This window comes from Engystomops pustulosus, chromosome 1 (genome assembly GCF_040894005.1).
Source record: "Engystomops pustulosus chromosome 1, aEngPut4.maternal, whole genome shotgun sequence".
Lineage (NCBI taxonomy): Eukaryota > Metazoa > Chordata > Amphibia > Anura > Leptodactylidae > Engystomops > Engystomops pustulosus.
Genome location: NC_092411.1, coordinates 148,690,820 through 148,718,610, shown reverse-complemented (window position 1 = coordinate 148,718,610; position 27,791 = coordinate 148,690,820). Strand labels below are relative to the sequence as shown.

General features: G+C 41.7%; 1 protein-coding gene across 3 annotated transcripts in view; it reads left to right on the top strand.

Annotated features, from left to right (window-relative positions):
* Positions 1–27,791, top strand: part of JAK3 (Janus kinase 3) — a 156,343-nt gene that overhangs the window by 118,765 nt on the left and 9,787 nt on the right. For all 3 annotated transcript variants that reach the window (XM_072156843.1, XM_072156833.1, XM_072156824.1), the window contains exons 19-21: positions 705–894; positions 7,948–8,072; positions 24,570–24,742. In XM_072156843.1, coding sequence (XP_072012944.1) covers positions 705–894; positions 7,948–8,072; positions 24,570–24,742 — 488 coding nt within the window. The remainder of the gene's footprint in view (positions 1–704; positions 895–7,947; positions 8,073–24,569; positions 24,743–27,791) is intronic.

The window sequence follows — 27,791 nt, the reverse complement described above, 5'->3', positions numbered from 1 at the left end:
AAATTTTAGTGCTAAATGAACGTATAAGGGAACAATTTGACCATTCTAAATTTCACCTCCATTTTGATTCAATTACTATGAAGATCTCAAGGGGTTAACAATCTTCGTAAAAGCGGTTTCTGATAGCTTGAGGGGTGCAGATTTGAAAATGGGTTGGTTATATAGGGGGTTTTGATGCTAAATATGTAAAATTTCATTCAAAACTGTATTTATCCCCAAAATAGTCAATTCTGAAAATCCGGAAAAGCGATATTCTTTTTGTAAGCCGCGTGACATCAAAATAAATTATCCAAACATTTCAGAAATTATGAAAATGTAAAGTAGACAAATGGGAAATGTTATTCAGCAACTTATTTAGGTGGTAAATCTATCTGCCTGAAAACGCAATGATTTTGAATTTCGAAAATGGCAAATTTTTAAAAAAATTTATCATATTTTCTTTTTTTTTTGTACGCAAAACTTACCAGCCAAAATTTGCCACTAAAATGGAGTACAACATGTGGGGAAAAAACAATCTCGGAATCGCTTTGATAAGTAACAGTGTTCAAAAGTTATAACCATATAAAGCGACGCAGGTCAGAATCCAAAAAATAGGGCTGAGCCTTAAGCTACAAAATGGCTGCGTCCTTAAGGGGTTAATGTACTTTTCTTCCTTTACAAGCGTCAAGATATGTGAAAGAAACATTTGTTTGTCTTGTCTTTAGGGGAACTTTGGCAGTGTGGAGCTCTGCAGATATGACCCTTTAGGAGACAATACAGGAGAGCTGGTTGCAGTGAAAAAGCTTCAGCACAGTACAGCTGAACATGTCCGGGATTTCCACAGGGAGAGTCTCATTCTTCGTGCTCTCCACAGTGACTATATTGTAAAGTACAAAGGGATATGCTATAGCGCAGGTGAGTATCATATGTTCCCTACTTATTGTTTGAAGCCATCTAGGTATTGTGATTATTATTTTACAAGGTTTAAGGCCCCTTCCACACTTGCGTTGCAGATCACGTCAGAGTTTGATCAGGGTGCGATCAAGGTTTGGTCAGTGAAAAACTGACATTTTACATCAGAGTTCAATCAGTTTTCAGTCAGTTTGTTCAGTTTCTCAGTTTTTCACGCGCATTTTCAATGCACAGGGGGAGGTCCTCAGCCCGAACGCACATGCATTTCCAGGGAAACGCATGCAAATGATAAGCCAATCGTCGCGTTAGGAACGGACGCCTAGCGGTGCGTGTGACCGCGGCCTTAGGGTGCATTCACATGTGGTGTTAATGCTTTTGTTTTCAAAACACATTACAACAGCTGAGGAGATTTGCCTAATTGTCTACGATGCGTTTAACAAAACTTGTTATCGCTGTGTTAACCCCTTAGCGCTCTGCACCGTAGCTGTACTGCGCCGAGTCCCGCGAATAGCGTTCAGCGCAGTACAGCTACAGTGCAGAGACGATGCCGGTTCAGCTCTGCACAGCAGCCGAACCGGCATCGGGGGTCGCGGGATTTCAGCAGTAATCTACTGCTGACATCCCCGGCTAACACCTGCGGTTGGAGTGGGCTCCGATCGCGGGTGTTTAACCCGTTAAATGCCAACGCGACCGTGGCATTTAACATGCCTTCCGGGGGTCTTTACCCCACGATCGGCGCCCCCGCGCCATTTTCGGGGACGCCGATCGCTGCTATGGCACCTCTGGGGTCCGATCGGGTCTGTGACGTCATCTTAAAGGCAAAGTGTCAGCCTATGCATCTGCATAGGCTGACACTGCTAATACCCTGCAATACATGAGTATTGCAGAGTATTATCATGAACAAGCAATCAGATGATCAAGTAAAAAAATGTAAAAAAAAAATGTTTTTCAATAAAAAAATAAATTTATAAATCGCTAAAAATGCCCATAAGCCCCAAAACATATAAAGAGACATATAACGCTCAAAAATCTAAATCATAACACAAACCCCACATATATAGTATCACCACGTCCGTAACAATCCATAGAATAAAACTAAATAACTATTGAACCCATATGATGAATGCCGTAAAAAAAAAAAACTTTAAAAACCTGTCAAACCCACTAAAAATGCTATAAAAAGTGATCAACAAAACATATGTACTCCAGAATGATACTGTTGCAAAGTACAACATGTCCCACAAAAAACAAGCCATCAACCAGCACTGTAGCCAAAAACGTAACAATGTTATGCCACTTTGAAGACGGCGATGCAAAAATGATAGATTTTTCCCCACATTAGGGTTTTATTTGGCAAATTTAGTAAAACATCAGAAAAAATATTCATGTCTGGTATCCCCGTAATCGTATCGACCCATAGAATAAAGATAACATGATTATTAGGCTATACGGTGAACACGAAAAAAAACAAAAAAAGTAAAAAATCCAGTACAGAATTGATGCTTTTTTACTCATGACCTCAAAAAAAGTTCCTAAATTTTCAACAATAGGTGATACCAACCCCAAAATGGTAACACTGGAAAAAGCATCTCATCCCGCAAAAAAAATGCCCTCACATGGCCCAAATAACGGAAAAGCGAAAATTTTATAGCCTTTAAAAGGGGGCAACAAGAAAACTAAAATCCTGGCAGATGCAGGGCTCCTTCCCTTCTGCGCCTCGCTGTGCCCCCATAAAACAAGTAACGGTCACCTGTGCACTAACACTAACGTTTGACACCAGTTTTGTTCGATTCGGCTAATGTGGGGGGGCTGCTTGAACTTTTGACCTTTCATTTTTTGTTCACATATTCAAAACAAAAGCAGCACAAACAAAATTTGAGCAGCACAAACGTAGCAGAATTGATTGGCACCAGCTTTGTTTGGTTTGGGCAATGTGGGGGGGCTGGTTGACCTCTGATGACCTCTGGAAACTTTCATGAATATCTTAAAAAGGATAGCGGCACAAATGAAAATTTCTGGTGCACAAACCAGCACAAACGTTTGACACCAATTTTGTTTGATTTGGACAAGGTGGGGGGGGGGGGCAACTTCACTCAGGTGTATACTACATGAGGCAGGCTGTATACTACATGGAGCAGGCTGTATACTACATGGGACTGTCTGTATACTACTAGGGGCTGGCTGTATACTACTGGGGGCTGGCTGGCAGTATACTGCATGGGGCTGGCTGGCAGTATACTGCATGGGGCTGGCTGGCAGTATACTACATGGGGCTGGCTGGCAGTATACTACATGGGGCTGGCTGGCTGTATACTACAGGGGGCTGGCTGGCGGTATACTACATGGAGGCTGGCTGGCTGTATACTACATGGAGGCTGGCTGGCTGTATACTACACCCTCGGCTAATACTCGAGTCAATAGATTTTCCCAGTTTTGGTGGTAAAATTAGGGGTCTTGGCTTAAACTCGGGTCGGCTTATACTCGAGTATATACGGTAATTTGGGGGTAGATTTTATTAACTCTTGTTTGGAAAAGAAAATGAAGATCATCTTTAGGAAGATTTTTATGGTTTTTTTGGCTGTTTACCATACCATAAAAATAGTATATTATTTTTATTCTATGGGTCGCCATGATTAGGAAAATACCTCATTCATAGATTTTGTTTCCCCAATTTTACTGAATAAAAAGTAATTTGCATAAATTTTCATATGCATAACTTTTTTATTTTTTGGCTGACAAATGCAGCTAAGGGCTTATTTGCAAAAAGCTTTGTTCTTCTTTGGTCTTATTTTGGAGCACATAACATTTTTTACATCACTTTTTAGAGCATTTTTAAAGGGTATTAATTAAAAATGATCTTTTTTCGGAGTGTTTTTTGGGGTTGTTTTTTCACGGGGTTCACTGTGCAGGTCCAATAGTGATTCTGTTTTATTATGCAGATTGTCACAGACGCAGCGATACCACAAATGTAGGGGTTTTGTGTATTTTATTCAATTTTACTGAATAAAAGCTAATTTGGAGAAAATCTTGTTCTATTTAGCTTCACCTGGAATGTGGGCACATCGAGGGGCACAGGTGTGCCCGCGACCTGGAACATGGGTTGCAGGGGCACCCGTAATAAATACCAATTCATAGTAGAGCAATGTAATGTAAGCTGTCTGAGCATGCAGAAGAGGTCTGACTGCAGAAGAGATTGGGCAGTCAGAGATTGGGCACTTGGCAAACCTCAGGGCTGCTCAAAAGTGGATCAGATCCCCCTGTAAGCAGCACGGGGGATCCGATCCATAGGGGGAAGACACTTGACCGTGGCGTGTAATGGGTTAACACTTGCAATGGGAGCTGGGTCTGATCGTGAGTGTTAGAGCACGGTGTCAAAAGCGTGAGCCGATGCCAGAAGCGGGACCTTGTAGAACGTCCCCGTGCGGGGAATATCTTCCCGCAGGGACGTACTATAACACCCTAGTGTGTTAATTAACCCATAGGGGTTAATTAGATTAATTAGTTAATTAGGCAGTGTCCATTTTTTATTATCTCCAAGTTAATGACTCTAGAGCTAGAGTTTCACAACCTTTTTCGGTCCTAGGGCTGCATTGTCATACCACTTCCCTTCATGGAACAAAGCAAGTTCCTGCCAGAAACAACTGGTGCAGGTTGGTAGGTTGATTAGATTGTGAGTTCCATGGGGATGCAATCTCTGTGTATCAATGCCCAATCTATGTACTCTATATAAATAAAGGAAATAAAGGACCGTACAGCAGACGACAATACAGTGCACAAACAAGATCATAATATGATGGAAATTGTCTGAATCCATGCAGCAGGTACATACTGCCCCCTATGCACAAGAATACAACTGCTATAATACTGCCCCTATGTACAAGGATATAACTGCTATAAAACTGCCCCCTATGTACAAGAATATAACTGCTATAATACTGCCCCCTATGTACAAGCAATATGTGTTTGCTCACCCCGGAGTGTTTTTCATCGGGTAGTAGGAGAGCGTGTTCTTTCTGGATGTAGCTTGGTCCGGGCCCAAGTTGAAATAGAAGTTTGTAGAAAGAGATAAATCCTTCGTCACCAGCTGAGTAAAACATTGTTACTTTCTTTATTAGTAAATCCATAAAAAGAAACAAAAAGTCCAAAAACATAAAAATTGTGCACAAGCATGTTAGGCTAACCCGTTTTGGACCGCATCCATATGGTCCTTCATACCTTATGTAAACATGGTGAGGACGCCAACATATGTTGCAAAGGAAATGGGTTTGAAAAAACTGCCCACTAGTCACATGACCTGTAGGTGTGCAGTGATAGAACAAACGTGTAGAATAAGCAGAGTAATGAGACGACATGTGTCTCCAGTGTAAGGATCCATTTTGCCTCCCTCATGATTACATTTTTGCTATGATCTCCTCCCCATTTATCTATTGCAGTGTAATCAATGGCAGTGACATGCATGTGAGTAACAGAGCCCGCATGTGAATCCCTAAAGTGTTTCGAGGCTCCTGTAATGCAGCGGATGCTTGCTATATTTTTAGGATTAGCCATGTAATGCGCTCTGATATGCGGTCTTTAAGCCTTTGTGCGGTACATCCCACATACTGGAGATGACAATGTATGCATTCGATGAGATAAACTACCCAAGAAATTTCACAATTCATGTGCCTGCTAATACTAAGAGAGGTTTGGTTGGTGTAAGATTTAAAGGTAGAAGTGTTTAGCATGTGTTTGCAGATGTTACATCTGATTTCACCGCAGCAGTAACTGCCCCTATGTGTGAGCCAAGAATCTTGATGTTCTTCTGACAAAAAATACTTGAGTGAGAAAGTATTGCCCAAAGTTGTGGCTCTAGTAGAGACCATAGTGATACCATGTTTAAAAATTTCTTTAAGAGTGTCCTCATAACATAATATTGAGAGGTATTTATTTTTTTAACTATAGCTATAGTCTAGTCGACCTGATTACTATATTTAGTTCCAAAATACAGTTTTTAGAAGAAATATGTAGCAGACAGCTTCTCCAGCTAACCTTTTGGGCTTGGGGGCCGCTGGATTCCCATTAGTACCGGAGTGACTGGCTGAGCACGGTTCTAGAAATCGACTAGTTCTCGGTGCCAGGAGGAAAAGTCCTCATCCATGCTGGGCAGGAGTTTGTCAGGTAAACTTGCAAGAAAGAAGTGAGATGCTGCAGATGTATGTTATTTCTCCCTGGGGCACTCCCACTGTAGGAGTTGTGATCCCTGGCCAGATGGTAAGTGGGGTCCCCTTGATGTTAGCATCTTTAGGCAGGGATCACATGGAGACAATGGATGTTGACCATAAAACTCACATTTTATTCCGGAACACGGCAACAACAGTAGATAACGTTTCAACTGTTTCAAGGTTGCTGGTTGGATGTTTACAGAAGAGTTTGCTCACAGCCTTCAGACTATGATGGAGATGGATGTGGAGCTGCTATGCAGTATTCCAAGACAGGCTCTAGTTTGGGCTCAGAGACCTGCAGGCCTTAGTGGGGCCTGGAGGCAGCCGGGGCTCAGAATACCAGAGTGGCCGGCGGTTGCGGCCTAGGTACACTGTGGTCACGGTGCTTGGTATGGGGACCAGAGGGATTTCCTACAGCCTGGCAGGTCTCCAGCAGGTGGTGTGTGCAAGAAATTAAATGAGAGAGAGGCTGATGTACTGAATCTCCCTGGGGCAACCCCTTAGTGTCCTGGTATGAGTCCCTGGATGATGATGGGGGGAGCCCTTGATGTTACAGCCGTGTGCAGGGACCAGACAGAGGCAACGTTGTGCAAAATAACTCATGGTTCTTTATTCAACCAACTGCAGACAAACGATCCAAACGATCTTGTACAGATGCCGGATTATTGGAGAGTCCGGATTACTGAGAGTGGTCATGGAGAGTGATCCTCAGGAGTAGTTCACCAGCCTGGTAGTAGGTGCAGGCAGGGCTGTAGCTGTGTCCAGATATGGAAGCTGCAGCTTTAATCCGGGGTATTCTGTGTGTGGCCCTAGAGGTGTGACACACTATCTCTGTGGTCACTGACAGTCTGTGCTCTATATTGAGAGCTGAGGCCTATGAGGTAGGCTTGTGCTCCTAAGGTGATGCTCCTCAGTCAGGATCTAGGTTCCAAGAGACGCTCCTCAGTCAGGATCTAGGTTCCAAGAGACGCTCCTCAGTCAGGAGCTGGGCCTAAAGAGGACTTGTCACTTCCTGTCCAGGGGTTTTGTTACTATCTGGTCAGGTGGTGCTCACTCTCCAATCACACTCCAGTTACAAAGGTGGAACATCATTGGATAATAAACATTAGTAAATCCGATTAACCATTGCCTATCCAGGCAGTATCTACCGCTGCATAATTACCTCTATCTAACTATATGACCCTGAAGTGAGTTGCACAGGCTCCCCTGCTGGGGGCACACAGACAAAGGGTCTGATTCGCAACTACTCCTCTGCCTATACAGCGTCAGGGGTGTTGTACTTTTATAACCTTTTCTCGGGAGTCTCCAGCTCATTATCCAACCAGCACCTTTGTACAATGTAATATTAACAACAAGCAATTCTATTCAGTAGTGGATTATAATGAAGACGGTTAGGGCGGTAGCTCAGGGCCCAAGCCATCTTGGTAACCCATGGCCACCCAAACCATATATAAAATTTTATACTGAGAAGGACCTTCACCTTTGAAATCATTGTACATCTGTACCTGCCCTCAATTCACATGTACACAAGAGCCATTACAAGACATTTAAAGATCCTCCAAAGGATCCTGAAACCACAGATTGAAAGCAGCAAGAATAGATGCATCCTCCATTCTCCAAGAAGCCGATTATATTACCATATGAAGAAGGTAAATTTTTATACAGCCCAGGGCCCATGGCACTCTGAAACCACCTCTGATTCTGTTGGTCACAGAATCTTGCTCTCCTTATTTTTAAAACTATTGTAGACTTGCTAAATCTAAAAATATTCATAAAATATTAGCTCACCTGTTTGTAATAGAAACTATAATTGTTCTATGACATCATAATTATTTATTTCTTTCTTTGTTATAAGGTCGTCGAAGTTTCCAATTGGTCATGGAATATCTTCCTAATGGGAGCCTACAGGAATTTCTTCCCAAGAATCAAGATAGGCTTGGAATCCATCATCTTCTACTCTATGCATCTCAAATTTGCAAGGTTTGTTATGTAATCCCACACATAAAGAACCAAATCCTGCTAAGGCTCACAAAATTAAGAATATGCTCCCTACATGTTGCCATAAAGCATTTATGATATATTACTACAATATAAATCCATGTTCAGATCTGTTTTTTGGCTTCCATTTATAATTGGAGCAAAAACTTTATTCAGTTTCTGTATGTTACAAAGACTTACATTTGATATTCTATCAGGTTGCACTTTGATATTTTAATCATACCATAGTAAATAGTTTTGCAATAAGCGCTATTTTTTCTTTTAGACATAATGGAACTTACACTTTTGTCTCCCAGAGTATATAAAATACATCAAATCAATTTGGGCACAACGTGTCAAAACATTAGATACAGTTTGCATCCCAGTTATTTCATCAGCTTTTTTATCAGTGAACAGATGACTGTGGTCGATCTGAAAATCACGGACCATGTGCTGGACCGATTGGGGGGAATTCATTAATACTGGCATTTTTAATAGTAGTCTTAAAATTCCCCCCTTGGCTGTCCTGCGTAATTTAGAGAGGCTGCGCCCATAGCAGACTCCTACATGGGTGTAAAGAACTTATCCAGCAACAGGGCAATCACAACCAAGTTTGACACTAGTTGTCAGACTGGGTAAGTGGTGGGGAACTCACCCTGCGACATCCCTACGAGCTACGGCCCTGCCTTCAGCAGATAAAACCGCCCTGGATGGTGGAGTAGACAGGTAACAGGAATTCAGATATACACCAGTGTTTAAGCAGATTAACAATGCTAAAAATGGGGTTGCGCTAGAAGCTGCTTACTTTAGTAAGTAGCATTTTTTAAGGGTGACAGGTCCTCTTAAAAAAAGTGGTAAATCCGACTTTGCTACGTTATTTCCTGTTATTGGTTTCAACAATGGGAATAATAATTTTTAAAATTTAATAGATTGGGCATTTTTCATTGCTACCGTTTTGGATACTGTACAACCTTTTGATCACTTTGCATTCAATTTTTTAAGGTTGCAAAATGAAAAATAAGTGGTGTTTCGGATATTACACTTTATAGTTCAATAACCACTTTCATATATTAATAGATCAGGACACGGCGATGACTAACATGCTTATGATTTTTATTGTTTATTTATTTTTGTATCAGTTCAAGAAAATGGGGGTAATTTAAACTTTAAACTTTTTTACTTTCTGAAAAAAAAAATTCACTAGTTTTTAGACCTCCTTGGGTACTTTAACTCTTGGGTATCTGATTGCTTCTACCACATGCTAAGATACTACACTAACATATGTTTTAACACATGATCTGTTACAATGTGATATTGGCCCATTTTCATATAAATAATTCACCCATTAAAGTGTATGGGTTAGTTTAAGAAACTGAGCCGACAGGTTAGATGTTTGGTTGTAAATAAAATGGAGAATTGGCACAGCCTTATGAATATATTTAGCCTTAAAAAAAGATCATCTTGTTTGTTTGGAGTGCACTGTGGTGATCTACTGAATACATGTGTTACTTGCATTTCATCCATAGATGGTGCTGTAGTGCTTCTTCTCAAGCCTGGCAAAGGAGTAAGGCCCCTTCCACACTTGCGCTTTTCATGCGTGTGCTTTTGACATGCAAAACTTGCATTGCACTCTGACCCATTGTAATCAATGGGCTTTTCCAGACTTGCATTTTTTTTTCACGCACACATGCGTGTTTTTTTAAACGCGCGTTTAAATCTCAGCATGCTCTACTTTTGCAAGTCACGCGCGTGAAAAATGCACCATACAAGTCTATGGAGATGCATCAAAAACAAATTGCACTCTGAGACACATGCAAGTGCAATGCGTTTTTCACGCTTCAATTTCCATAGAAAAGATAGAGATCAGTTCTGAGTTATTTTCACGCAACTCTGACTGAAACCTGATTGAACTCTTATGCAAAATGTCAGTTTTTCACTGAACAAACCCTGATCGCACCCTGTTCAGACTCTGACATTATCTGCAACGCAAGTGTAGAAGGGGCCTAATAGGAAGACATAACAGGAGAATTGCTCAATACTTTCCATGCCCTTAAAGGGAACCTATCACCAGGAGACACATTTTTAGCACTCCCCCAGTCCCCACAGAACATAGTACATACACTGCCAAAGTGTTTTTGTATAAAAAAAAAAATACAGAAAAAAAGATATGTTATATAGTACATTTAAATACCATATGCTGTTTGACTAGGCACTCGTCACCTGGGAGCGGCTATAGAGGAGCAGCCCCCCCCCCACACCCTTGGGAAACTGCTCCTCCGTGTGTCCTTTTCAAATAAATGAATAACTCCCATCACTCGGGAATGGCTGTAGAGGAGCAGGGGGCGTCGTCGCTAAGCCAAGTGATGGGTGTTTTCATATATGGAGGAGCAGTTTACCCCCACTCTTGGGAAACTGCTCCTCCATGGGTCCTTTTAAAATATCCAGCCACTCCCAGGTGACAAGTGCCTAGTCACAGAACACATGGTATTGAAAGGTGCTATATAACATATCTTTTGTTTCTGTAAAACCTATTTTTTTATACAAAAACACTTTGGCAGTGTATGTGCTATGCTCTGTGGGGACTGGTGGAGTGATAAAAATGGGTCTCCTGGTGACAGGTTCCCTTTACGCAGTAAACTAGTAAATACAATTAAAGGGGTTGTCTAAGACTTAGATACTGGTAGTCTTTCATTACAATAGGTTATCTATATTAGGCTGGGTTAACATTTTTTTGTAAACACTCAGTGTATACATCAAGCTCCTGACATATACACTTAGTGTAGCCATTGACATATACTGGCATAGGGAGCCATAATCGTTGCCTCCGCCTGACCACTATACTACGCATTCACTGAAAAAGACCGGATGGAAAGATATGGCAAGCTACGTCTTTCCATCCTGCTATCTCCTGCTGAGTGACGTATACGCTCAGTGGAGGCAATAGTAGCCTATGGGGAGCAGATGCAGCATAATGTATCTCCAATCTCGCTGAGTGGATACGTAACTCAGCAGTAGGTTAAGAGACCGGTCCTTATAAAGACGGCGACATCACTAGTGATGCACCCTGTACATCAGCAGCAGCCAATCATCAGCTGCCCACAACGTTCACTCCTCTCCTGCATTCAGGAGGTTTGAGGAGTCCACGGCTGACCCAATGTATAAGCATATGTCCCACTGTCTGTGCCATATGTTGTAAGGACACGTCGGGAATCTGTCCGACGTGTCCTTACAGAATATAGCAAAAACGCAATGTGAACCCAGGCTTAGGGGTGGGGGTTCAGGGGTGGGATTCAAATTTTTAACAACAAGCTCCCTACTTTAGGAGCGAGTCAGTTGTGCCATACCCAATGTAATAAACCATACATACTGCAATAACGAATAACAATATTTAAAATGATCCTCATATTAATATAATATATAAATGTACTTTTTTTGTATCTAAAAGCAATTTTGATTTAGATTACCTTCCAGCTTAGAATTTAAAATCCACATTTGGCTAACTATGATTAAAATTGAAGCCCTTTATCACTCCAGAACCAGGCCATGTACATAAATACAACACCAAAACCAAGTTCTGCACATCAATACTGCAGCATAACCAAGACAAAAGTCTCTGTGTAGCTCCCCCTCATAGGAAAAATAACAATGACAGGAGATGTAGACTGGGGGGCTTGTGTGGGGACTACCAATATACTGGGGTCATATGCTGGGGGCATGTCCTAAGTCTACCAATATACTGGGGTCATGTGTGGGGACTATTTATATACTGGGGGGCATGTGTGGGGTTTACCTATATACTGGGAGGCATGTGCGTGGACTACTTATATATTGGGACAAGTGCAGGGATTACCTATAATCTGGGGGCATGTGCGGGGACTACAAATATACTGGGGGTGCTGTACTATCTAAATTAATGAAAAAATGCTAGTGTAAAATATGAATTAATAAGGGGGAAACTTTACAATAGTATATAATTTTGAGGAGTACATAGCTGTTATCTAGGGGATATTATATTGACTATGATTTTTTTAGGGTCGTAGTGTAGATATGTTAAATTATTATAAATAAATAAGAAATACATTATTTCTTGGGGAAGTTGCCTTGATGTTCTCTACCTGATTTCCAAAAATGAGGAGCCTACCAGGTTGAAGACTGGGATGAAGCAGGCCAACACTGACATAGAAGTAAACAGTGACAAGCTATTTTGAGCAGAAGTGATGTCTGTGCCTGCCTGAGTAAAGCCCAGATATGCAGTACATTTAATGCTGGTATATATTTATGTGTGGTTATTTACCGCTGATATATATTTATGTTTGCATGTTTCTTTTGGGTATATATTTATATGTGCAGGATATTTTATATGTGTGGCATAGTCAGTGGTATCTATGTATTTGGTATATTCATTGCTGGAATATATTTATGCACTTGCCACATTCATTGTAGGTGTATATTTATATTTGTAGTATATACATTTTAGGTGTAGTATTTTTGCTGTAGGGACATACTGTAGATTAGCAGGCTTATAATTTTTAATTAGGGGGAAATTAATTTCTTTCCTCAGGCTAAGCTCTGATTTTGTTGCATTTTTGCTACAATTTTACAGAAGGGGGGAAATTTTGCTTGTCTGCCTAGGGCCAAGTAATGCCCCAGTAGTAATAATGCCCCCATTCGTAATGGTGTTCCCAGTAGTTATAATGCCACAAATAGCAATAATTCCCAAATAGCCAGTAGTTATAATGTCCCAGTTAGCCAGCAGTAATGCCCCCATTCGTAATAATTCCCCAGTAGGCAGTGGATTTAATGCCCCCCCCCGGTGCCAGTAGTTATAATGCCCCCATTATTAATGCCTTTCATATTAATAGAGGCCCCACAGTAGACAGATTTTAAAAGGTTTAAAAAGTTAAGCCTATTAAAGCTTATGGCCCAGTTATGCCCCAGTAGTAATAATGCCCCCAAAAGTAGTAATACCTCCAGTAGCCAGTAGTTGTGGTCCCAGTAGCCAGTGGTTATAATGCCTCCATTAGTAATGCCTCATAGTAATAGAACCCTCAATGTAGACAGATTTTTTTTTAAAAAAAAGTTAAGCCTATTCAAGCATATGGCCCAGTTATGCCCAGTAGTAATAATACCCCCAGTAGTAATGCCCTTAATAGCCAGTAGTTGGGGTCCCAGTAGCCAGTAGTTGTAATGCCCCCATTAGTAATAATTCCCCCATTAGGCAGTGATTATAATTACACCAGTAGTTATAATCTCACTAGTAGCCAGTAGTAATGCCCCCTATTAGTAATGCCTCCCATATTAATAGAACCCCCACTGTAGAGAGATTTAAAAAAAAGTTAAGCCTTTTCAAGTCTAAGGCCCAGTTATGCTCCAGTTGTAATATTATCCCAAGTAGTAATGCCCCCAAGAGTAATAATTCCCCCTATAGCCAGTAGTAATGCCCCCAGTAGCCAATAGTTATAGTGCCCCTAGTAGTAATATGACCTAGTCACCAGTAGTAATGTCTGCCTCTAGTAGCCAGTAGTTATAATGCCCCCGAAGTCAGTAGTGCTGACCACACTAGTAATAATGCCCCCAGTAGTTATAATGCCAGTAGTAGTCAGTAAGTGGAAACTGTGTCGTCAGATAGTAAGCATATTGGACTCCAGTAAGTCCTTGATGGTAGAAGAGGACGCTGCTGACCACGAGATGTCTGTCCGCCAAACCAGGATGGCGGACATGCAAAGATAATGGGGCACATTTACTAAGGGTCCGCACACCGCATTTCCGTTGGGCTTCCTGACTGTATCCGATTAGCGCTGCATTTAACAGGGGTTTTTGGCGCACGTGATCAGACTTTCATTTGACACAAATCGGGGGCGTGGCCGTCGGACAACCCGACTGATTCGGACTAAGTGCAGGATTTAAAATTCAAATTGTGTCGAAATACATGCACTCGCATACACCGGGAAAAAGGTGAACCCCCGGGGACCTCAGCAGGGATGTGACACATGCAGGATATCGGGTGCACAATCTTAGTTAATCAGACCGGACTTCATCCTCGTCGGACAGCAGACCGGACTTCATCCTCGTCGGACAGCAGACCTCGAGGATCGCGACAGGACTGGGTAAGTAAATGTGCCCCATAGTGTTACACAAAATTGTATGTATTGGCGCTGCGTTCAACAAATTCGCTGTTTAGATTTGTTTAAAAATGGATCATTTATTTTGTTCCGAGGAAATGTTCCCAGTAGTAATGCCCCCAGTAGTAATGCCTTCTGTATTAATAGAGCCTATTCAAGCCTATGGCCTGTGATGCAAAGGGGTGATGCCTGTAGCTTCCAATCTCACCGGCATGCTGGATGCCAATGTGGGGAGGAGGAGCAGATTGTAGCAAGGCTTCTCCCCAGCTTACCAAGCTGAATAGAATGTTAACAGCTGGCGTATGCGATCTCGTGACAGGCAGTTAAATTACTGCACCATTGGCATCACTGCAGCTTAGGTTCCATTCACTTGGTAAGCAGTATCTTAGCCCTACACAGCTATGTGTAGATCCAAATGTTGTTAACAGATGGGTGTTCAAGAGCTGGACCTTTTCCAATTCCTTCTTTAATATCAATATCATAGAATCTACCTGGAGCTAATGGTTCAGTAAAAAAAATATGAATGTTCTTAATGGCTTGTCGTGCTGATCTCCACATCTAAAGGTATAGCTACTGTAAATACTCACTCACAGATGCAAGGGCAAAAGGTTATTAGGGATACAAACTTTTCTTCATGCCCCTCAATCAAAAAATCATGTGACTTATTGATGCGACACTGGTAGATCACAGGAGCAAGGTATGTTGCTAGGGACTTGAAAAATAAGGGGCACAGGCCAAAAAATATGTTTCTTCCTAACCCCCAACATAAATAATACCACTTTTCTAGCAAGAAATTAAGGTAGGAATGTGGCAGAAGGGCACAACGGAAACGCACAGGAATCACAACAGGAACGCTTTCTCTAAGGCTATGAGGCACAAAGATCCGGCAGGGGTCACAGGAAGAGGCCGGCTATTTAACAGGTCAGAGGCTTCCAGCGCCAATTAGTGGTGCACTGGCCCTTTAAATCTTACAGAGTCGGCGTTCCAAGCCGCGGGAGATGCCGCTGGAACACAGAGAGGTAAGTGAGGCTGCAGCTGACACTGAGAGGCACACAGCCTGCAACCCGAGACATTTTTCTTTATAGCATGACTTAGAAGATGGGGGGGGGTACACTTTAGGCAACTTGGATCATAAACCTTAACAGGCAGGGTATGGTTAAAGTATTAATGTGCTCAAATTGTGAGATGTCTAAAGAGATTAAAGGGAACCTTATGGATCAGTGGTTTAGTTTCCCAAATCACTGTATGAGAACTAGCCGCAGCCACATTAAAAAAAGAAACCAACATTTATGCTAACTTTGGTCCAGAGCTCTCGCTGTCTGCTTGGTACCACAAGCTTTGTAGGTATGTCACATGTGCAATGAAACTTCGTGAGAGGTGGCACTGGCACCCAGACCTTCAGATGTGAGTCTGATGTGTCTGTAGCTGGCTTATTCTTCCCTAAAAGCACGGTATTACAATTTCATTATAAAGTAACCTTTACTAGGATACAAAATACAAATGTACAGACAAACAAACAAGCAGAAATGTGACAAGACTTTCTGTGTTCAATAGTAAATGAACAGTCTTACTATGGGGCCATTGTGAGAGTTTCATAGAACAAACATATGTCAAGCTTCAGATTCTCAACCAGCTCAAAGGAAGATCAGTTTTAGGGTGCAGTCACAGGTTGCAATTAAAACTGCATCACAATCAGTTTGAAGTGGTTTTAGGTGTAGTTTTGTAAATGTAACAGGTGAAAGACATTTGTGGGACAGGTTTCCCCTTCAAAATCAAATTTAGCAATTCAGTTTATGTCCTTCACCTGATAAATTGCACCTGATAAAACTGCACCTAAAACCACCTCGACTGATTGTGATACAGTTGTAACTGCAACTTGTGACTGCTTCTTTAATCAGCTAAACTGTTTTCAGCTGTGCTAGCATGGTCGAACAAGGGTTTTCAAGAGTTTTCTAAACATCCTTCAGCCTTTTTACATAGATAGCAAACACAATCTACCATTAAAGGGGTATTCTGGGAATATGAACATCTGATACAAAAACCCATAATGCTATAAATAAATCATTGTAACAAAACTTAGTCACATTAGTTAAAAATTAGTCACAAAATGGAGCTTAAATAGTTTGATTTTATGATTCGCAAAATTTTATGGCCTCTCTAAAGTTATCACCAAGATGGCTGCCACTGGAAACTACAAGTCCCATGATTCTTTAGTTCTCAGTAACTCCTCCTCCTTCTTATGCTCTGCTCCCAGTGATGATGTAACAGGTTTTCTTGCTCTGTTACCATAGTAATAATGTGTAACTGCCATCACCACAACACTGGCCATACTGACTGCACTGCAACCAACCCACTACAGCCAAACGTAGTGGTGATCACATGACCTGCCCAGGCAGGTGCAGGACATGTGATGTGAACATGTGACCAGCAGCCATCTTCTGTCCTGTGTATGCTCTGCAATGGACCGCACGGAGGAAATTAACAGACTGATTAAAGGGCCAGTAGCATTTTAATTCTTCATTACAGTCTATGTCAGTGATGGCGAACCTATGGCACTGGTGCCAGAGGTGGCACTCAGAGCCCTCTCTGTGGGCACCCAGGCCATCACCAGAGATGACTCCAGGTATCTTCCTGCAGTCCCAGACAGCCCAGGACTTGCTGTGCACCGAGCTATTTTTAAGTGACAGCTGTACCTGGGACTATTTTCTGCTTTATTGCTCTCCTCAGAGTGCTGGTATCAATGAAAGCTGTGACAGAGAAGGGAGTATAAATCACTAATAGAATTTCTGTGTTGGCACTTTGCGATAAATAAGCGGGACTTTGTTGTAGTTTGGGCACTCGGTCTCTAAAAGGTTCACTGGTCTATGTCATCAGCATTTTTCTGCTTACAGGAACAACATTTTAAATAACAACTAATTACATATAGGCTTATATTTTAAGGACCCATTTGTATATGAATTATACTGATTCCTGGAATACCCCTTTAAACCACTGTAGTGGTGGTTTTTGGAAATGGGCCTACATATACATATACCTTTGTAGATATTCCATTAAAAATACATGTTTGCAGCTAGAATAGTCATTTACCACATTAACAATGTATAGATTGTATTTATGATTCATATAATGTTAAATTCATTGAAAGAAAATGAGTTTTTCTTTAAAAAATAAGGACATTTCTAAGTGACCCCAATCTTCTCTTCAGTAGTGTACGTCATAATGCCATAAAGGGTGCATGGAGGGGGCTCACAGATTGAGCTCATGGGTAGGTGGAGCCAGCTAGAAAATGGTATAACTTTGTTTTTTGGCAATTTTTTGAGGAGCAATTGAAGATTTTCTCCAGTTTATCAGTACATTACACAGAATATTAAATGGTGTTCCTAGAGCAGGGGTCTCAAACTCAATTTACCTGGGGGCCGCTGGAGGTAGATTCTGGGTAAGGCTGGGCCGCATCAAGTTTTCCACACAAAATGCGCTTACAAAATATCATTATTCAGATTCAAATGTCATGGCGTCTCCCAGCGCAAGGAAAGCCCCGAGCGGGGAGACGTGTTTTCTCTATGAACGCGTCCTGTGCACCGAGGGGTCCCAAGCTCCTACCGCACTGAGCCCAGTCAGGGACACTCCATCCCCCCTCCCCCCCGGTACTTGCCTCCCCGTGTCCCTCCCATCGAAGAAGATGAAGTCGCCGCTCTGACTTGCACCAAGTGCGTTCAGAGCGGCGACTTCATCTTTTTCAAGTACCGGAGGGAAGGGGATTAACCGGTTACGGGCCCTTTCCTGTCTTTTCATGTCCATTTTTCACTCCCCACCTTCAAAAATCTATAACTTTTTTATTTTTACACGTAAAGAGCTGTGTGACGGCTTGTTTTCTGCGTAACAAATTGCACTTCATAGTGATGGTATTAAATATTCCATGCCATGTACTCGGAAGCGGGAAAAAAATTCCAAATGCAATGAAAATGCATTTGCGCCATTTTCTTGTGGGCTTGGATATTACGTCTTTCACTGAGTGCCCCAAATGACATGTCTACTTTATTCTTTGGGTCGGTACGATTACGGGGATACCAAATTTGTATAGGTTTTATAATGTTTTCATACATTTACAAAAATTAAAACCTGTACAAAAATTATTTTTTTGATTTTGCCAACTTCTGGCGCTAATAACTTTTTTATACTTTGGTGTACGGAGCTGTGGGTGGTGTCATTTTTTGCGAAATATGACAATATTTTCAATTATATCATTTTTAGGACTGTACGACCTTTTGATCACTTTTTATAGATTTTTTTATATTTTTCAAAATGGCAAAAAAGTGCCATTTTCGACTTTGGGCGCTATTTTCCGTAACGGGGTTAAACGCATTGTAAAAAACGTTATCATATTTTGATAGATCGGGCATTTTCGGACGCGTCGATACCTGATGTGTTTATGATTTTTACTGTTTATTTATATTTATGTCAGTTCTAGGGAAAGGGGGGTGATTTGAAATTTAATGTTTTTTTATTATAATTTTTTTTTTAAAAACTTTTTTTTATTTTTATTTATACTATTTTTCAGACTCCCTAGGGTACTTTAACCCTAGGTTGTCTGATCGATCCTATCATATATTGCCATACTACAGTATGGCAGTATATGGGGATTTTCCTCCTCATTCATTACAATGTGCTATCAGCACATTGTAATGAAGGGGTTAAAACGAAATAGCCTCGGGTCTACGGAAGACCCGAGGCTACCATGGAGACGGATCGCTGCCCCCGGGGGAGCGGCGATCCCAGGTAAGATGGCGGCGCCCATGCGCCGCTATCTTTTTGAGGCTGCCGGCAGCTTTGCCGGCAGCCATCGCTGTGAAAGCACCCGCGATCGGTGCTAGCACCGATCGCGGGCGTTACCGGTAAGCCTTTGCTGCAATATGCAGCAAAGACTTACCGGCTATGGAGAGGGCTCAGCCCGTGAGCCCTCTCCATGCAGCGCGACCCGACCGCCGCCGTGAATACACGGCGGGCGGTGCTTTTCCAGGTGGGGGCCGCAAAATGTTGTCCCGCGGGCCGCGGTTGGCCCGCGGGCCGCGAGTTTGAGACCCCTGTCCTAGAGTGTACAAGTTGTTGCGCAGATGACAAGCCCTCATATGGCTCTGTAAATACAAATATTAAAGTTGTGGCGTTTTAAATGCAGTAAGTTAAAAAAGTAAACACAGAAATGGAAAAAGTCCTGGTCTTTAATGGGTTAAGGAATGTGTTCTGACATATATGCTTAAATCCTATGTTTCCTGGTATTAACATTGAACAATAAGTAAAAGGTACAGTGACAGAAGCGTCACCCTGGGAGGTCCTTTCCTGCCTTAAATATTGTCCTCTATGACAATTGCACCATTATAAGCTGATTTGTAAAGCACTACGGCAGGGGTCTCAAACTCGCGGCCCGCGGGCCAACCGCGGCCCGCGGGACAACATTTTGCGGCCCCCACCTGGAAAAGCACCACCCGCCGTGTATTCACGGCGGCGGTCGGGTCGCGCTGCATGGAGAGGGCTCACGGGCTGAGCCCTCTCCATAGCCGGTAAGTCTTTGCTGCATATTGCAGCAAAGGCTTACCGGTAACACCCGCGATCGGTGCTAGCACCGATCGCGGGTGCTTTCACAGCGATGGCTGCCGGCAAAGCTGCCGGCAGCCTCAAAAAGATAGCGGCGCATGGGCGCCGCCATCTTACCTGGGATCGCCGCTCCCCCGGGGGCAGCGATCCGTCTCCATGGTAGCCTCGGGTCTTCCGTAGACCCGAGGCTATTTCGTTTTAACCCCTTCATTACAATGTGCTGATAGCACATTGTAATGAATGAGGAGGAAAATCCCCATATACTGCCATACTGTAGTATGGCAATATATGATAGGATCGATCAGACAACCTAGGGTTAAAGTACCCTAGGGAGTCTGAAAAATAGTATAAATAAAAATAAAAAAAAGTTTTTAAAAAAAAAATTATAATAAAAAAACATTAAATTTCAAATCACCCCCCTTTCCCTAGAACTGACATAAATATAAATAAACAGTAAAAATCATAAACACATCAGGTATCGACGCGTCCGAAAATGCCCGATCTATCAAAATATGATAACGTTTTTTACAATGCGTTTAACCCCGTTACGGAAAATAGCGCCCAAAGTCGAAAATGGCACTTTTTTGCCATTTTGAAAAATATAAAAAAATCTATAAAAAGTGATCAAAAGGTCGTACAGTCCTAAAAATGATATAATTGAAAATATTGTCATATTTCGCAAAAAATGACACCACCCACAGCTCCGTACACCAAAGTATAAAAAAGTTATTAGCGCCAGAAGTTGGCAAAATCAAAAAAATAATTTTTGTACAGGTTTTAATTTTTGTAAATGTATGAAAACATTATAAAACCTATACAAATTTGGTATCCCCGTAATCGTACCGACCCAAAGAATAAAGTAGACATGTCATTTGGGGCACTCAGTGAAAGACGTAATATCCAAGCCCACAAGAAAATGGCGCAAATGCATTTTCATTGCATTTGGAATTTTTTTCCCGCTTCCGAGTACATGGCATGGAATATTTAATACCATCACTATGAAGTGCAATTTGTTACGCAGAAAACAAGCCGTCACACAGCTCTTTACGTGTAAAAATAAAAAAGTTATAGATTTTTGAAGGTGGGGAGTGAAAAATGGACATGAAAAGACAGGAAAGGGCCCGTAACCGGTTAATCCCCTTCCCTCCGGTACTTGAAAAAGATGAAGTCGCCGCTCTGAACGCACTTGGTGCAAGTCAGAGCGGCAACTTCATCTTCTTCGATGGGAGGGACACGGGGAGGCAAGTACCGGGGGGGAGGGGGGGATGGAGTGTCCCTGACTGGGCTCAGTGCGGTAGGAGCTTGGGACCCCTCGGTGCACAGGACGCGTTCATAGAGAAAACACGTCTCCCCGCTCGGGGCTTTCCTTGCGCTGGGAGACGCCATGACATTTGAATCTGAATAATGATATTTTGTAAGCGCATTTTGTGTGGAAAACTTGATGCGGCCCAGCCTTACCCAGAATCTACCTCCAGCGGCCCCCAGGTAAATTGAGTTTGAGACCCCTGCACTACGGAATATGATGATGCTACATAAATAAAGATTATTACCCTTATCAGCTGCCTACTATCTAGGGATAATGAACCTAGTCTATAGGTGATCAATCAAGCCAGAGGGTGCGGTCACACGTCGCGTTTACTGCATGCGTTTAAAAACGCATTGCTACAACTGAAGGGAGATTTGCCTAATTAAACAGCTGTCAACACCTGCGTTTACAAAACGCACGCGTTAACCACGATGTTAACGCATGTGTTAACAATGTGTTAACAACCACATGTGTTAACCGCGATGTTAACGCATGCGTTAACAATGCGTTAACACTTGCGTTTTGTAAACACTTGCGTTTTGTAAACGCAAGCGTTAACAGCTGTTTAATTAGGGAAATATCCCTTCAGCTGTAGCAATGCGTTTTTAAACGCATGCAGTAAACGCGACGTGTGACAGCACCCAGAATGTGACTCTTGTGCAGGATGTGCATCCCAGTGTGACTATTTTTTTCCACCACCGTGATTCCTTACAGGTCTGAAGACAGGGTTTAAAAGTTATTTCCCTATATAGTTATGAATCTCACAGAAAGTAGGAGAACATCACTGTTACATCCTGGATAACAGGTTGGTGACCTTTTGTAGTCCCAAATCCTAATTACCGGTTTACTTTAATGACTGATCATAAACGTCCTTTAGGAGTTACTGTGCAAAAAGACTGAAGAACTATGGCATAGAATGTCATATGATGAAACCAATCCCTTTGAAAATGCTAATTAAAATTCTCGGGCAACTTCCTCATTCCTTTAAGGATAAGGGTAGACGTTCAGATTCCTACTGACTGACTTCAAAAACTGCATTAAAAAATGAAGGAACAAAATTATATCCTTAACCCTAGGAATAATATTGAAAGATATCTAGAAGGGTGGCTGTGAGATTTTGCTTTCTTATTGTTTGGGTTGGGTTGGTTTCTGTGAAATGAAAATGAAGAAAATAATGCAATGACTCAACTGAAGTGTGTTATGTTAGAGAATATTTTGTGTCTTGTATCATGTTTATTTATTTGTTTTAGACATGGAAATCAATTTTTATTATTAGGCAATCAATCGTAAAGACATTAATACATGTGAGTCATTGATATCCACCTTTGAGAGTGTATTATTTGGCAGTTTTGTTTGTTATATTTTGCCTAGGGTTCAAAACTAATTGATGGAGAATAATATTTGTGGACTTGGAGTCACACAGTTCTAGTACTTTTCAATATTTTCATAGAATCTAAGTAACTTTATAAAATAGTAAATATTTCTGTGCATTGACCAGTTTATCAAGCACTTAAGGATAACACCTTAAACCTTTAGATTGTTTTTTCATGACATGTTATACTTTATGTAACAAATTTTGGTTGATATGTTTTGCTTTTGTTTATTTTTAAAAAATTTAAAAATTTTTAAAAGTTCATCCGTTTCAAAAGTCAAAATTTTCCGACAGATAATTTTACCACACAAATTAGTTCCAAACTAATATTTCCCATATGTCTCTTTTATGTTTTAATAATATTAAAAATGTCTTGATATTTAATTACAATGTGGCACGGCTTACAAATCGAACATTGGTTTTCCATATTTTCAAGGATATTTCAGAATTAACTTTTCAGGGGATCATGTTTGTTTTTAATGAGCCTTGAAATATATAATAATTGAAACCCCCTATTTATTGCTCCATTTTCAAATCTGCCCCCCTCAAACTATACATTTTTTTTTTAACAAGATTGTTAACCCTTTGAGATCTTCATAGAAATTAAAACAAAATGAAGATGAAATTTTTAATTGTCTGATTGTCTTGTTAATGCAATCATTTAGCCCTAAAATGTACACATTCACAAAAGATAAAGAGAAAATTAACATTTGTTTAATAATAATTCTTTATTTATATGGCGCCTACAGATAACGCAGCGCTGCACAGAACTTGCCAAATTGGTCCTTGTCCCCATGGGGTTCACAATCTAAACAACCTACCAGTATGTTTTGGAGTGTGGGAGGAAACCGGAGTACCCGGAGGAAACACATGCAAACACAGAGAGAACATACAAACTCTTTGCAGATGTTGACCTGGGTGGGACTTGAACCCAGGACTCCAGCACTACAAGGCAGAAGTGCTATCCACTCAGCCATCGTGTTGCCCTTACCTGCTGTATGGGTGCACAGCAAGGCACAAAAGGGAAGAAGGGTCATGCAGCAGCCACTCCCTAAAAGATTAAACAGCGCTACCATAGCAACAATCTGCACCCCAGAGAATGCTGCAGGTGGGACTAATGGGGGGAACTGTGGCATTTTAAGGTTTAACACCCACAATCGGATCATACTTTGACTGTGGGTGTTACACAGGGATCTTAGCTGTAAGTTACAGCAAACATCTTATGTTTCCCTATGCCGATTCAGCTCCAGTGATGTGCTAAACTGCCATCAGCTGCTTGATGTACTATTACTACATTACAGCACTAAGGGCTTAATGCCTGTGGGATTTTAAGCACTAGTAATTCTAAAGACATTCTGCAAGCATCAGAAACAAATTGGCTTGCTTGCAAAGCTGATATTGACGCATTGTTTGTCATGGCTGATGGATGGACAAAGGTTGATTTACATACCATTAACCACAACAATAGGTCACAACAGGTCACTTATTTGTTGAAAAATCTGCAAGGGAAAGATGTTTCTGCTGTGGATTTTTATCTGTGTGTATGGTATTGCTTTCAATTGCTTTTGCCATGCAATTTTGTTCGGCAAAGTCGCAGATATTCCACGACATGTATAGCTACCGTAATTTGAGATCCATACACCACAGACTTGAAATGCTTCACAGTTCAGGACTAGAAGTTGTTAAATAGCAATTTTCAGGACAATTGGTGCAACATCGTGCGGACTGATCTGGACTCGAACTGAATCTTTTGAAAAATTAAACAATAAAAAATGCTACAACATTTAAGTCAGAAACAGTCTGGTTATTAGATGATATAAATGTTTTTTAGTCTTATTTATTTTTATTCTTTTGATCATAATCCATGTCAAGAAATTAATTTCTTTATTTAACAAGAATCAATACAGTCAAGCAGGAAGTTTTGGTTAGGCAAATCTCTTTGAAAAGCTGTATTACACATTTAATTTAATTATCCATTTAACATTCCCATTTAATTACCAAGTAGTTAATTTCCAGGTAAGCCTGTTACCTACATGCTTTCTAGCCTTCATAGTTGAAGACATTCCTCTGACAAATGTTGCTTTTATACACTTGTTTTTCCTGTTTTACAGGGCATGTTATACTTGGGATCTCAACGATATCTTCATCGTGATCTGGCTAGTAGAAATATTCTTGTGGAGAGTCCAAACCATGTTAAAATTGGAGACTTTGGCTTGACAAAAATTCTGCCGCAAGATAAAGAATACTATGTGGTTAGAGAACAAGGACAGAGCCCTATCTTTTGGTATGTGAAAGTTAAGCATGTGTTAAGTTTCAGCTGCTAAATAAATAAACTACACCTAAAACCACATCAAAACCAAACACACTTCTTTATGATGCAGTTATGATGTAGAACCTGATAGAGTCTAATGACTTAACTCTTTACAGACAGTCCCTGAATAGTCTAATCACCCCAGGGAAATATGCTCTAGGTATGTATTACAGATCTTGTTCACATCTTTCTAAAGTGGAAGGCCAAAGACCTTTGTGATATAGAGCAATGTCTGCATGAATAAATGAATGTTGTACCTGGCAGCTTTACTGGTTAAAGGGAACATGTTACCAGCTTTTACCCCATTAAATAACTGGCCACCTCAGGTAGGGTATGAAATATTATTTCTAAAATTACCTTTTTCATGTTAAACATTGCCCGTTTACATATAAAAATTGGCTTTCAAGGTCAGATGAGTCATTTATTGTCTGAGACAAGTCACTTTTAGAGGACCTGCTTTTGATGTCATATTAATATGTCTGCATCTCCAACTACATGTGTGATTTAATGTTACATAAAAAAGATGTTTCTAGGTCCTACAGAACCGTAGATAGGGCCGTCTAAAGTGACACTTCTCCAGCATCTAAATGTTACTCTAAAAGCCTCTAAAAATTATTTCAGGAAAAATATGACTCTTTTTTTTCTCATATGCCAATGACTTTTGAAGTGATTTTTTATATGTAAATGGGAAAGATTTCACATAAAAAAGAGATTTCTAGAAATGACTTTTCACACTCTACTTGAGCTTGCTAGTAAGGAAAGTAGGAAATCTACCATCAAAATCAAGCATAATAAAACAGGGACACTTTCTTATAGATCCATGCACTATGACTTTGGTAATCTTTTTGTATTTGTTATCCATAGCTTCCTTCTAAAATCAACTTTTATGATTATGCTAGTAAGACTGTGATTCCTCTTTGATCTGCCTTTACAAGTTAGTACACTGTCTCACTCTTCCATCTGCTTCTGCTGATCTAGGACATTACATTTTATAACATGATGTTTTAACAAGGCTAAAAGACGGAGCTCTACTAGTGTCCCTTAAAAAGAAATACATATTGTATATTTCATAGACTGTAAGCTCTTGCAAGCAGGACCCTGACTCCTATTGTTCCATATGATTGTTTACAGCTGTCAACTGTAACATGGGAGTGACACCTGGGTTTCCACGATCATTGAATTGCCTAGATCCTAAGCACAATCGTATGACATCTAATATGCCTGAAACCTGACATCCTCATTCAGGGATGAAAATCTTGCCTCAGGTGGCAGAACGTGAAGCCCTTTAAAGAGAGGCATTTTGCTGCTAATGTGGACGATTTGGGCGCCCATTGCCGCCCAAATCACCCACCAGATAAATAAATTGCACCTATCTCTTTAAGACACAGGTGCGATTTACATGCGGAGAGACGCAGCGCCTTTCCGGCTGCTGGCGCCGCTCTGTTCTATGCAGCGACACAGGCAGTGGATGATGGCGTCACGCCGCCTGTGTCTCTGAGCGGAGCCGCGGCTGATGGAAGAAACGCGGGCAGACGGGAGCTGCACACTGTGGGAACACACTGCCTGCAGGTAAGTATACCGTATATACTCGTGTACAAGCCGAGTTTTTCAGCACAAAAAATGTGCTGAAAAACGTCCCCTCGGCTTATACACGAGTCAATACTTGTAAAAAAAATAATTAAAAATGGACTAAAAAAAAACAAAACTTATATAATAAACTCTTCTTGCTTCCGCGACCGTCATCTGTCTTCTTTAACATCGTGCTGGGCGCTGCCATTGTTCTTCTCCCGTGCGGTGCCTAATATGACGTCAGCAGCGGCGCGTCATACTAGGTGCCGCACGGGAGAGAACAGTTGCGGCGCCCAACACGATGTTAAAGAAGACAGAAGACAGCGCGGAAGCAAGAAGAGGAGCCGGGAAGCCAGAAAAGGAGCCGCGATGACATCGGGGGAGCAGCACTGCGCATCGGGGCCACTAGAGGGTGAGTAAGTACGTTTTTTTTAAAATTCTGGGCTGACTGTATACTACTGGGGGCACGCTGTATACTACTGGGGGCACGCTGTATACTACTGGGGGCACGCTGTATACTACTGGGGGGACACTGTATACTACTGGGGGTGCGCTGTATACTACTGGGGGCATGCTGTATACTACTGGGGGGCAGGCTGGGGTGACTGTATACTACTGGGGGGCAGGCTGGGGTGGCTGTATACTACTGGGGGCAGGCTGGGGTGGCTGTATACTACTGGGGGCATGCTGTATACTACTGGGGGGCAGGCTGGGGTGGCTGTATACTACTGGGGGCAGGCTGGGGTGGTTGTATACTACTGGGGGCAGGCTGGGGTGGCTGTATACTACTGGGGGCAGGCTGGGGTGGCTGTATAGTACTGGGGGCAGGCTGGCGTGGCTGTATACTACTTGGGGCAGGCTGGGGTGGCTGTATACTACTTGGGGCAGGCTGGGGTGGCTGTATACTACTGGGGGCAGGCTGGGGTGGCTGTATACTACTGGGGGCAGGCTGTATACTACTGGGGGCAGGCTGGGGTGGCTGTATACTACTGGGGGCAGGCTTGGGTGGCTGTATACTACTGGGGGCAGGCTGGGGTGGCTGTATACTACTGGGGGCAGGCTGTATACTACTGGGGGCAGGCTGGGGCAGGCTGTATACTACTGGGGGCAAGCTGTATATTATAGGGGGCTGGCTGGCTATATACTTGGCTGGGTCTGTGACCAATGCACTTCCCACCCACGGCTTATACTCGAGTCAATAGGTTTTCCCAGTTTTTGGTGGTAAAATTAGGGCTCTTGGCTTATACTCGGGTCGGCTTATACTCGAGTATATACGGTAACTATATATCATATAAATAAACTGGGGTTGTAATATATGTGGCTGTTTAAAAACTGGGGGCTTCTAAATATAATAAAATTAGGGTAGGGAAATCTACCATATATATGGGGCAGGTTAATAATTAAAACCAGGGGTTGTGCTATGTGGGAGGCTGTATATAGTCAAACTGAGGGG